The sequence below is a fragment of the Colias eurytheme genome, chromosome 11, assembly GCF_061535395.1.
Source record: "Colias eurytheme isolate Ceu_HAF_F1 chromosome 11, ilColEury1 Martin Lab GWU primary, whole genome shotgun sequence".
Taxonomy (NCBI): domain Eukaryota; kingdom Metazoa; phylum Arthropoda; class Insecta; order Lepidoptera; family Pieridae; genus Colias; species Colias eurytheme.
The window spans coordinates 1,878,824-1,892,642 of NC_142990.1; the positions used below are offsets into that span (position 1 = coordinate 1,878,824).

The window sequence follows — 13,819 nt, forward strand, 5'->3', positions numbered from 1 at the left end:
CTACACTATAGTGTTTTGTAGAAAAATTTCCTAGCTAGGAAATTTGTCTTGCCACTGAATTGTGTCATATTAATTTTTGAACTAAACTTTTATTTTGTTTTTATTGTTCTCATAAACACATATAATAGTTTACCTCGATCGCAGATCATTAAGCACCAGCACTTGGTGAGTCTCAGCCACGCCCAGTTCCCATGGCAACCCGGCGCACTTGATGCCGGTCCACGAACTGGCGCCAGTGCCGCCGTCGTGACCAGAGATTACTATGTGTTCTGCTTTACCCTGGAAATAGTGGCTTTGTTGTAAAATTATTTTGAATAAAAACTGCTCCTTTGCCCCAGTAATTTCAGCTATGGGATTTTTGAGATATTATAGAAATTCTCAGTATGAGCTATAAAATTTTGCAAATCGTACACTAGAAGAAATGCCGAGATAAAATTAACTACTAACACTTGTTTAACTTTATAGACCTCTTGAGGAATACAAACTAGATACATAGTAAAATGTAAGTAAAAACGACTAGAAGCAAATAAAACAAAATCCTAAATTTTGAAATAAACTCAAACATTTATTTATTCAATTAGACTTCTTTTAGAAGCACTTTTGAATCGTCATTTCATATTTTTAACATTCACCACCGATAGGGCATTCAATTCACTATTCAAAGTTCTTTAAAATTATTGAACACAGCACTTGAAAATAAATTAAAACTTACCTTAGCTACTCCTGAAGCGACAACACCGACTCCGACTTCTGACACTAACTTCACTGATATCCTAGCTTTAGGGTTAGCACACTTTAGATCATAGATCAATTCAGCTAGATCCTCAATAGAATAGATATCGTGATGAGGCGGTGGGGATATCAGTCCTACTCCTGCTACGGAACAACGTGTTCGGGCTATGTCTTCTGTTACTTTGTAGCCTGGAATATAAAGGATATAATATTATAGAATTTTCTATTCAAGTTTTCTAAATAAATAAATCCATACTTATATTATAAATGCGAAAGTAACTCTGTCTGTCTGTTACTCAATCACGCCTAAACTACTGAACCAATTTTCATGAAATTTTGTATGGAGATATTCTGATACCCGAGAAAGGACATAGACTACTTTTTATCCCGGGAAAATGACGCAATCCCGGTAATCCCACGGGAACGGGAACTATGCGGGTTTTTCTTTAACTGCGGAAACCTAGTAGTGTATATTTACTGGTTGTGGTGGTACTCCGGGTGTGTTATCTAGTAGGTAGAAGTAGCCAGATAGATTAAAACAAAATGAAGTTTTACTTATGTCAATAAAGTAGCTTTTTAAAACCTAAATTAGAGACAGTCCATTGAACAACGTTTAACCGTCGCGAAGCGTAACTAATCGCTTATTCTAGTTAATAATCTTTGCTCAAATTCAATACTGATACTTATTTTAATAAGCTTATTATAGTCGCTAAAATATTACATTTATATAAGCGTTGTATGTGCAAAAATGTTACAATAAATAAATAACTAAACCATCTTACCAGGCAACTCCCCCCCCTCTCCAGGCTTGGCTCCCTGCGCCATTTTGATTTGCAAATCATCTGCATGTGCCAAATATGATGCGGTTACACCAAAACGACCAGATGCCACTTGCTTGATAGCGGAGCGCTTGTTGAACTCCGGGTCCTGGATATTTTACAATAAATGTTAAAAAAATATCTACTTAAACATACACGTTATATATAATTTGGCTAGATTTAATAAATGTATTTTTAAATTGATTTGTTTATTACTTTTATAGCCTGAAATATTTTTTAATTTGAAAAAAAAAATCAATAGACTGCCTGCCATTATTGAAGATTTCCGAATAATAATTATGTCATGTTGTTTGTCTTCAGAAACTTTAATTAGGAAATAAAATCGCGAAAGTTCGATTGTGGTTAGTGAGCAGTTTGATATTTTACATTTCGTGTAAAAAACAAGGAAATAATTAATGATGGTACTGACCTGATCAAGATATCTATCAGCATTTTCACCACCTTCTCCAGTGTTGGATTTCCCACCGATACGGTTCATAGCGATAGCAAGAGTTGTGTGCGCTTCCAGTGAAATAGAACCGAATGACATAGCACCTAAAAGTAATATAATAAACTTTTATACATAATATTACAAATTAATAACATAGAACGGTACGAATAAAGGTGTAAAAAGAAGTGTAAAAGGAAAAGTACACCATCGCTTATGAAAGTTATTTCTCATAATTTCAATAAAGATTCCTAATAGTTTAAATTACATTTTAATTTTTTAGAACATGCAATCATCCCTGAATATTAAAATGCTTTAATTTTACATCTTGTGAATTCTCATAAATATTCAGCAAGATCATCAATAACTAAGGTATTTACAAATTAATATTTTCCTACATATTCAACAAAAAAAAAAATATGTGTGTACACACGTAAGAAGTGAAACTTCTTTTAAACCTTATTTTTCAAAAAATGATATATTTTATGCAACTTTACAGAAATACGTCGAATCACGCGTGGTAGGTATAAGAAAAAGATGGCGCGTAACGGAAAAATGTCACGCATAACGAAAAAATGTTACACTAATTTTTTTTCCAACCTCGATAAAAAGTTTTACTTCAATAATAGAATTCCAAATTACCAGTAGCAAACCGCTTAACTATCTCTGAGGCTGGTTCAACCTCGCTCAGCGGTATGGGTTCGTCTAGTTTCACCAACTCGAGTTGTCCTCGCAACGTACACGCCCGCACTGATTCTAGTGCACTTTCTCTGTAAAATAGTAAGATTTTTTATTTAGTTGGTTATTTAACAAGTATAAAATACAAGCTTTAAAAGCGCTTTTCCATCCATTGATTTAGTTGATTTAGAAAGGTGTAACCACGTTTATTTTTAAACTAGCTTACCGCCCGCGGCTTCGCCCGCATTTTCAAAGATAAACCCGCAGTTCCCGCAGTTCCTGTTCCCGTGGAATTTCAGGGATAAAACCTATCCTATGTGTTAATCCAAGATACCCTCTATATGTGAGCTAAATTTCATTGTAATCGGTCCAGTAGTTTATGCGTGAAAACCATACATACATAATTACAAACCTTTCCTCTTTATAATGTATTAGTATTTTTAGATTATTACCGTATTTTTAGTGGAATCCTTTCTATAAGTATTGCTTTTATGCAAAAATGAAGTACATTTTATTTCATCGAAATTAATCATGTACATAGATTTTAGGCTTATAAAACATGCTTCGTGTGTTATGTGCTCGAACCACGCATGCAAATCAATTTGTAAGGTTGCTTTTAATGAGATATATTTATGAGAACTATATTTTCTATCACCAAAATTTATATTTGTCATCAAGTTGTATCACCTAATAAATAGATCTATCACCACGAAATATTTTCGTTCTCAGATAAACAAAAATTGTTCCCAGGTATTAATTATCAAATTAATGTTAATATATGTGTAAAATAAGAGATCGATAACCAATAAAATTATATTGCATTACATGAATATAAACTTCGTTCTTATAATAACAGTTTTGTTACTTAATTATTAGCTCTGTGCTCAGAATGGTAGATCTGTCACCAAATAAATCGATTATCGATCCCTGACTGCGACTCCTTTTTATTTGATATTTTGTCACCAATACAGTAGTAACATTTTATTTCGTTCAGATATTAAATTATTTTATTCGCTGCCAATTTAATACATCAATTTATAATTTTAATGAAAAAATGATCAAAGGGACGGAGACAAATTGGCGCGACAAGCTGATTATTCAGTGGTTATTATTTTTAAGAATAAATATTGATTATTTTAACTTTAATTAAGTGTTTTATCTACTATTCTGCTAGCCATAAGCCAGCTATTTTAAACCAGCGCTGATTGTTCAGTGGTAATTATTTTAAACAATAAATATTGATTATTTTGACTTTAATTGTTTTATTTACTACTCTGCTAAAAATTTTATTTAAATATAATTTATACTACCTGTAAGGGGGTAAAATATAAGATTTAAGATTGGGATTGAGATATATTTATTATTAACTTTAATGGGATGAGATTGGGATGGAGTTTTATGACGCACCGGGCGGAGTGGAGCTCCGCCCGGTGCGGAGACCGATGGCGAACTAACTGTGTGTTAAAACTTAAAATAATAATTAATACAATATAATAAAATATGCACCATCGACGCATTGCATTCCGGGAACATGTACCTATTGTCTGTACGATTAGATAATCGTACATCGATTAGATAATCCTGCTCGAAGGACCAATGTTAGGGGGAGTTTTGGGGTAAAAGATAAGATATGAGATTGGGATAAAGAGATATATTTATTTTTAACTGTAATGGGATGAGATGGTGAAGCTCCGCCCGGTACGGAGTCCGAATGCGAATTGAACTGTGTGTTAAAACTTAAAATAATAATTAATACAATATAATAAAATATGCACCATCGACGCATTGCATTCCGGGAACATGTACCTATTGTCTGTACGATTAGGTAATCGTACACTACCAGTGGAAATTTAGAACCTTGGGAGTCTAGTTACCTAAGTAGCAGAATCTTTTGGTTGAAATGATGATGACAACCCTAATTTTTTATTTGAATTTCTAGTAACATAATATGATTTATAGGTGATCTCTTTAAATTAGTTTGCTTAAATACTTATTAGGACACACCTATTACCAAATAAATGTTTTTGTATGTATTATACATACAAAAACATTTATTTGGTACTAGACCTTATATCTCAGGATTTTAGGTGATTTATTGTGGAACTGATTTTGCATTGTTTGGTGACTACTAGTGTTGCCGCTCGATAGTCCACTATCGATAGTCTATCGATTAACTATCGATAGTTGGGGAAAAGCAATAGTATCGATAGCACTATCGATACTATCGATAGTGTCGATACTATCGATAGTATCGATAGTCCTATAAGCGTAAATACTATCGACACATAGCAATACCATCGATAGTATCGATACTATCGAAGCTCAATATCGAACGAACTATCGATACTATCGATAGTGTCGATACTATCGAAGCTCAATATCGAACGAACTATCGATACTATCGATAGTGTCGATACTATCGATAATATCGTCCCATCGATAGTGACCTTTTTCTCGATAGTATTGCTTTATCAATAATATTATAGTGGATGACAGAGAACTAGATGTTAGAACTAGATGTCTCTTTATTACAACGATTAAACCAAATACTAGTCTTAACTTTTAAACTGAATCATAATATGGGTCGGTGGCACTGACTGACCCATTATACCAAGAAATCGTGAACAATACTATTGCACAATTTACTACTATCGATAGCTCAAAACTATCGATAGTATCAGTACTATCGATAGTATCGATTGTAGTTGCAATATCCAGTAGCAATAGTATCGATACTATCGACAGTATCGATAGTATAGCAACTATTGGCAATCAATACCATCGATTTTATCGATACTATTGCAGTTCATCAATAGTATTCCATGATTAACGCTATCGATAGTATCGATAGTATCGATAATATCGATACTATCGATAGTGCTATCGATATTCTGACTTATTTTCAAGGTCAACTATCGATAGTCAAACTATCGATAGTTCGGCAACACTAGTGACTACATTTTGGTGACAGATCTACTATTTTGAGGACAAACCCTATTATTTAAGAAACACTAAACTAATTAAATTGGTGATAGCTTAAATGATACCCTATATTTATTACTAGCTGCTCCGCGCGGTTTCACCCCCGTGGTTCCACTCCTGTTGGTCGTAGCGTGATGATATATAACCTATAGCCTTCCTCTATAAATGAGCTATCTAACACCAAAAGAATTTTTCAAATCGGACCAGTAGTTCCCGAGATTAGCGCGTTCAAACAAACAAACAAACTCTTCAGCTTTATAATATTAGTATAGATTTACCTGAAGCGATCATAAGCAGAATGGTTGTTGCTACTTGTAGCCTCTTGCAAGTTGGCGATAGACATTGGATCATTGACGTGTTTCTCACCACCCGCACGCCAGTGGTAGTATCCTGGATTACTGTAAAATGTATCGAATATTTTGATATGAAAATAACAACTAAAAATATCAAGAAGTAAATTACTCGCTACCTTTGTCAATATTTCAAAGCAAACAACAATATACTAAATAAATCAGGCCCCGGAACCACAGACACAATAGAAAATCTATTGTGTCTGGGACCGATCGGGCCGCTTGGGGCTCAATGTGTTAATATAACTACCCTACTTTATAAAAATAATAACAAAGTAAAACACTTATAAGTACATAATAAATTATTTTTTTAACTGTTGAAACTTACCGCAATATAAGCATATCTTTGCAATCGCCATAAGTCAATGCATGGCGGTCGAAAATTTCCTTCGACAAAATTTCAAAGGTTACACCACCTGTAACGGACATTCCCTTATACATATAATTAAACTTACTTTCTCTTTTATAACAAAAAAATGAATTCACGATTAACATGGAACTAAGTACTCTAAACATTGTATCTATCTCTCGTTTATGAATAACTCAGGCCCCGGAATCACAGACACAATAGAAAATCTATTGTGTCGTGGACCGATCGGGCCGTTCGAGGCTCAATGGGTTAATAATCGATTATTGAAAAGATTTCATTCAAACAATAAATTAAATAATGCTTATTCCTTACCAATCCTCGACTGCGTGCCTCTAAAGCACTTATCAACGACTTCCTCACTTAAGCCCACGGCTTCAAAGATTTGCGCACTTTTGTACGACTGGAGCGTACTAATCCCCATTTTAGCCATGACTTTAGCCAAGCCAGTCTCGATAGCCTTCTGATAAGCTGTGTATATATCGTTATCTGTCAGATTGGGGTCTATTAGGTTGTCGTTGCGCAGAGAAAACGCGAGCTCGAACGCTAGGTACGGACAAATGGCGTCTGCTCCATAACCTGTAGAAGAAAGGATATAGGTATAGTAGACGGTATATTTTATAGGCATTAATGAAAGAATTGTTATATCCTCGTTTAACTGTATTTTAATTTTTAGTAATAGTGAAAAAACAATTGAGTAGTAAAAAAAAATAGGAAGGAAAACTTGATCTGGTGGGGCAAAGAAACTAAAAATAATAGGCTATTTGATTTAAAAAGTATATATGTTTGTTTTCTACAGAGAATATTAAATAATTTCTTACCAAGTAAAACACACATATGATGGACCTCTCTCGCTTCAGCAGTCTCCACGATAATGCCGACCTTCATTCGCTGACGCGTTTCAATGAGGTGATGATGTACCGCGCCTGTAATATGTCGTTATTTGTTAATTGACTTGTGAATATAAATGTAGTAACTCAGGCCCCGGAACCACAGACACAATAGAAAATCTATTGTGTCTGGGACCGATCGGGCCGCTTGGGGCTCAATGGGTTAATCACTCCAAAAAATACACACACATTCACAATGCCACTAGGTAGGGTGAGCGAAGCGAGCCCTATAAGTGACTTGATAAATCAATAATTAGAAAGTTGGTCTATTTTTTATTAGAATGTACTAATTTCATTGTCCCAGCGCTACGGTTGATACTTTCGATCGAAATAGAAGAGTATATATTGTATTCTAGTGGGGATCCTTTACCCAATGCAAGAAGCGAGCTAACAGGCACGCGCGTGGGGCCGGCCGCCCGCTCGCTGAGCACGAGCAGCTGGTAGCCGGCGGTGGCGGCCGCGTGCGCGCTGCGGGCGATGCAGCTCAGCGCCGCTTCCAGCCCCAGCGGCCCGTCCGTGTACTCGAACGTGCAGTCTATCACTTTTGTCTGTAATAAAAATGAGTTATATATTGTTTACTACTTCAAATATACCGTAGAATCGTTGATTCCTGAAAAAAAAAGACGTGTGGCACTCGGGGACTGCCTGTAAAGCTATTACATGCTATGCCTTCAAGCCACACCTCCGCGCCCGTCGGAGTGGGGAGCGTGAGGTTTTTCGTTACTAAATTTCTGGATTCGGTCCCCGCGCTCAAGGCCCGCGATAGAAGCTATGCAATATCATAAAAATATAGCAAATTGGTTTCGAAGAAGATTGAATGCGGTCCATAAAAATTGACTACTGCGGAAGACATTTTTAAGCCCAAATACGTTAATGGTGCGCGCGCGTTCGTAATAGGCGATTCAGTCGCTATTCATCTATCGCGGCATTAACGCGTTTGACATTTGAAGTGTTTCGTTGTTTGTTTGTTCGTTCTCAAGTTTTTTATAAATTAAAAGAATGTCAATCATAAGTCTAGCATTCACAACAAACACTACGAGCCGAGCCCCGCAGCGTACCCGTGGACGAATACGTCATCATACACTCACCACACAAGCGGCTATTTTTCATAACTAACACTTTGTGTTACGTTACACACTAATTTCCGAACCGAATATTCGACCGAAATATTTGTTTCCAAAAATTTGTAAAAATTTATAATAGCTGCTACAACTAATTTTAATATATATAATTTTAATGGGATCTAGTGTTGTGTAATATAAAATTGTTTATTGTAATTTATAATATATTTGCATGCTCAATTACGAGCCAGAATGTTTAAGAGTCTATGTAATATGTACCTACCTAACATCTTTGTAAATCTACATTCTACAAATAAAGAAATTTGAATTTGTGTTATGCCTTTTCTTTACATTCTTTCTATCTATAATAAAATCGTAGGAATGTCAAAACTGTACAGTGAACACTTTTTTTTAATTAATCCTAGGGTCGTGGTCTACAATCGATATCGAAGCTAAAAATACAGTTTTTAGATTTTTTCCATTATATATGAATGAGTTTATTAATATATTTACCTTCCATCCCCTATAGTTAGTTTTCTTGAGAGCTTCACAATCCGGTATGGACAGGATGGGTTGCGGTAAGAATATACGGTGTACGAATTCGGCGCTCGGTTCTAGAATGTTCGCGGTGGGCCCAATCGGACACATGAGAGACATTACTATTTTCTCCCTGTAAAATTAAGGTTAAATTATGTTGTTATTTCTTAAATATCGTTTTAAATATATTGCCGAGAAAATAGCTAAAATTGTCATTGGTTTATGAGTGTTGTTTGATATGCATAGACAAATTATAGTAAATTTTGTGCTTTTACACTGAAGTCACGTTTTACGGTTGACAAACAATTCAGAGTATAGTTGTGTTTGTACTTTATGTGTTGTTTTGGACTGAAATAAATGTTGTCTATGTCTAAGTCTCTAATAATGTATCGTAATGTATGTATAACACCGAAATAATTTTTCAAATCGGACCAGTAGTTTCTGAGATTAGCGCGTTCAAACAAACAAACAAACTCTTCAGCTTTATAATATTAGTATAGATTACATACCTGAAGGGATCAATAGGCGGGTTGGTGACTTGCGCGAACAGTTGTTTGAAATACTCATACGGTAGCGGTTGGAACAGGGATAGACACGCAAGCGGGGCGTCATTACCCATACTGCCAAGCGCTTCTTTCCTGTAAACAATTTATTATTATTAATAGTGGTCCGCCCCGGCTTCGCCCGTGGTACATATTTAGTATCCTATGTCCTTCTCCTGGCTCTAAGCTACCTCCCTGCCAATATTCAGCTTAATCGGTTCAGCCGTTCTTGAGTTATAAGTGGAGAAACTAACACGACTTTCTTTTATATATATAGATTATAAATTGTAGAGAGAGACACAGACAGACACAAATATTAAACATATATTACTTACTTATTCTGAACCATAGGCAACAACAACATGTTAATCGACTCGATGGTATATCCAAAGAGGCCCAATCTCTTATCAGCAAGGCCTGATATAGCTCCTTCTACACCACTGTTTGATCCATTCTCTTGTGGAACCGATTTGTGGATGTCTTCCATTGTTATCTGGAATTAGGATAATTTAATGTTATTAGGGGCCGATTTTTCAATGCTTGGATAAAACTTATTTGTCGAATAATATAAAATAATATAAAACTACCATTTTAAAAACGTATTCTAATTGCCCGTATTAGGGCCGATTTTTCAATCGCGAGATAAACAGTCTAATAACTACCCCTCGAATAGATTTATTCAATTATTTATCTAACTCATAACGGCTCGCCTATTTTTCAATCGTGATTTATTTGATGAATAACTATCTGACCAAATATTTCCATATTGGCAGCTCTGCTCTCGGAGTGGCGAAACAAACATATTAAATTAGTCAGGTTAGAGCGGGATAGAGTCAACTCTTGCAATTTGTCAACAACCGTCATTATAACTCACGTCAGGGTTTGTCTTGTATTGCTCTTGTCTTCTATGATTGTTGATTGTTGTTTTGATTCGAGTAAAGAGTTTGGTTAAATTTGTGTTTCAATTTATATATTTTACGATAGAAACGACATACTTAAAGGCAGCGTTCGGCAAATTTTCAATGGCATGGTCATCAGTACTATCAAAAACATCAATTTCAATAAGATTTAAATTGATAATACTTATATAGAAAGAGGTTTAATTGTTAATAATTCTACGCTCTATGTTATGACATACGAAAATATCCCAAATTTGACGCGTCAGTTGTCAACTCAAACGCCTAACCGTCGAATAGCGCGCTATCTGGCCGTTGGAGCGGCAAATAGATTTATTTCTCAAATAACGTAGTTATTGGATAGATAAGGCCTATTCGTCTATTGAAAAATTGAATATTTTGTTAACTGAAGAATAAAGTCTATCTAGCTGTTTATCTGGGCATTGAAAAATCGGCCCTTAGACAGTTTACGTGACATTTTAATATTATCGTGTAATACTTTATTGGACGGATAAGTTTCATCCAAGCATTGAAAAATCGGCCCTTAATTATTTTAACTAAAAATCTGTGAAGTAAATTTGGCTCAATTTTCTGCAGCAGTATTGTTATACTTACCATCTAGCCCAATTAGTAAGCAGGAAAAATTCAATATAATATTAATAAGTTAGAATAAGGAAGATTTATAAGAACAAGAAAGCACCAAGCCTGATGTGAATATAAGATTATCTATCTTTTAATCCTCTATTAATATAATAACCTATACTTAGTAATCATTAGTAAGCGTAGTAGCCCCATAGTAATCATTTTTCTTGTCATGTGATAGATATCCGTTTCCAAAACTGCCACTACATTTTTATAGATATATTTATTTATATTTCAAGGGATTAAAAAACATCAGAATTTATACTTTTTGTTAATTAATTTAGTTTTTTAAATTAATATTGTATTATTTAAGTCTATTTTCAAATACCTGTTCTTTAAGCCAATCCGAGTGTGGTCTGCTCTTGGCTATTTCTCTCTTGAGCTCGACATCTTGAATGATTCTTTTTTCTTCGGTATCCACTAGCAACATACGACCTGGCTTCAATCGGCTCTGTAATACGATTTATAATAACAATTTTTAAACTTTTTTTTATAATTATTTTACATGCTATATTTTGTAACATAAAAGTCAAGGGAATTAAAAGTACCTTGGTTACTGGCAATCACTTATGTCTTAAATGTACTCGAAATTTGTAGACTAATAGTATGAATTTTAGTCATCAGAAAGATGACAATTGACCTACGATGTTCACTCGACATTAATACCCGCAAATACTAAAGTTAAATTTTTATTAAAATTTCATAAGAATAATTACTATTGTATAAAATAATATGTACTTATTTAAATTTTATTTATTTGAGTAACACCACATCATACATAATACGAAACATTACAAGAATATTCATTGAACATAGTATCTAAGATGTATGACAATAACGGCGTAAATAATACAATAATTACTATAAAATACAATAATTTTATACAGAAATAATATATTACCTTAAGAATCACTTTATCAGGGTCCACATCATAGACTCCGACCTCAGACGCCATCACCAGAATGTTCTCACTCGTCACGTAGAAACGGGACGGACGGAGACCGTTCCTGTCCAGAATGGCACCTGAAAATATTATATAACTGTTAAATACAAATAATTACATACTACCTTTTTGGCTTATTAAATTAAATTAACATTATTTCTATGATAATTTAAAACAATGAATATCGAATAATAACACATAATAGACATTAAACAACAGCGAGATGTGAACATTCCTTTAGACCATCACTTTAAATAATCACATGGCCAAAATTATTACATTTCAATATTATTATAACTACAAAAGTATTGTCTTAAGAAAATTGTTTCACAACTACCCACACCGGATTTATTTTATGCATATTGAATTATAGATGTTTTAATGTAAGTGAAATTATATTTCTAAGTGAGAATAAAGCTTCTTTAAACTGCTTCGGGTAAGGACCAATTGCCACAATGCAACATTTAGTAAGAATATGGTCAAAACTTACCAATATACCGTCCATCAGTAAAAGACACTAGAGCTGGTCCATCCCACGGCTCCATAGCGCAGGAGGCCCACATATAATAGTCCCTTTTCTCTTTCGTCATGGTCTGATCATTGTGCCAGGCTTCAGGCACCATTGTCATGACCGCTTCGGGTAAGGAACGGTTGCCACAGTGTAAGAGAAACTCTAGGACGCAATCTGCTGATCCGGAGTCCGAGAGGTTCGGTTCTACTACCGGGTATAGCTTCTTTAGATCTGCAATATTGTATTATTGATTATAATAAATAAATAATAATAAATAAATATTTCAGGACAATCATACTAAGCTTTCGCTTGTGTTATGGAAACCAGATGGCTGATAAACATAAATATATAATTTTAAATAAATACTTATATAGATAATTAACACCCAGACACAGAGCAAACATTTATGTTCATCACACAAATATTTGCTTTGGGTGGAATCGAACACACGACCTGTGGCTTGGAAGGCAGGGTCCCTACCAACCAAGCCAACCGGTCAGTCAAGTCAAGTCAGTTTATTCAATACAACTAAGTAAAATTCCATACATAATTAAATGGTCAAGAACTTACCATCTCCAAAGCTGTCGCTTTTCATGACACCTTCACGGGCCTTCATCAGGTTCACATTACCTCGCAACGTATTTATCTCGCCATTGTGAGCAAGTACTCTGTAAATATAGGAACAAATTAATTTCTACTTTTAAAATACACTGAGACTAAAGAAAATACATAAATAAGAGTCAATAAATTTCAGAACCTTACATAAGCTTTCGGATATCGTAAATATTTCTTGTAGTCAATTTAATATATAATTTTACATGTTCAAATGAATATACCTCAAAGGATGAGCTCTTTCCCAGCTCGGGAAGGTGTTGGTAGAGAATCTGGTGTGCACCAGAGCCAAGTAAGTTGTGAACGCTGGATTGGACAGATCCTTGAAGTATTCCTATGAAAGGGAGAATAGTGTTTAAGTTACGTCACAATTTAATTAATGTGATTAGCAATATTATTTTTCTAACACAAATAATAATATTATCTCAGAAATTACAATTAACAATTAAAGTTCTTATAAATTTGATGAATCTAGACTGGTTATGCGACATACAATAATACAAGTCTTATATGTAATTTGAACCTGAATGGAAACTACACAATCAATCCTTGACAAAAGGATTCAAAGCTTTTGAATATAAACAAAAAGAGCATACCCATAGTTGATTGGACGTCAGCAGGCCTTTATAAACGACAGTCCTCAGCGAGAGACTGCATATATAGAACCTGGCGCCCGGCACCACGAGCTCGTGCGACGCGCGCTTGCGCAGCACGAACACCTGCGAACACGATACAACGCTACTCCACAAGCTGACCTATTGCGCACACGCTAAAGGAACGGGCAATGTAAAGGGTGTATAGAATTACGTT

At 34.7% G+C, this 13,819-nt stretch overlaps 1 protein-coding gene across 1 annotated transcript in view; it reads right to left on the minus strand.

Annotated features, from left to right (window-relative positions):
* Positions 1-129: 129 nt before the first annotated feature.
* The window catches only part of LOC149904360 (uncharacterized), a 43,294-nt gene continuing 29,604 nt past the window's right edge, over positions 130-13,819 (minus strand). Inside the window, exons 6-24 of the mRNA XM_090107525.1 lie at positions 13,606-13,728; positions 13,234-13,343; positions 12,968-13,065; positions 12,377-12,628; positions 11,845-11,966; positions 11,272-11,394; positions 9,741-9,898; positions 9,373-9,501; positions 8,840-8,996; positions 7,636-7,813; positions 7,197-7,301; positions 6,691-6,954; positions 6,337-6,424; positions 5,937-6,056; positions 2,641-2,768; positions 1,981-2,105; positions 1,515-1,659; positions 713-921; positions 130-279 (exon numbers count right to left, since the gene is read on the minus strand). Of these exons, the coding sequence (XP_089963651.1) occupies positions 130-279; positions 713-921; positions 1,515-1,659; positions 1,981-2,105; positions 2,641-2,768; positions 5,937-6,056; positions 6,337-6,424; positions 6,691-6,954; positions 7,197-7,301; positions 7,636-7,813; positions 8,840-8,996; positions 9,373-9,501; positions 9,741-9,898; positions 11,272-11,394; positions 11,845-11,966; positions 12,377-12,628; positions 12,968-13,065; positions 13,234-13,343; positions 13,606-13,728 (2,784 nt within the window). The remainder of the gene's footprint in view (positions 280-712; positions 922-1,514; positions 1,660-1,980; positions 2,106-2,640; positions 2,769-5,936; positions 6,057-6,336; positions 6,425-6,690; positions 6,955-7,196; positions 7,302-7,635; positions 7,814-8,839; positions 8,997-9,372; positions 9,502-9,740; positions 9,899-11,271; positions 11,395-11,844; positions 11,967-12,376; positions 12,629-12,967; positions 13,066-13,233; positions 13,344-13,605; positions 13,729-13,819) is intronic.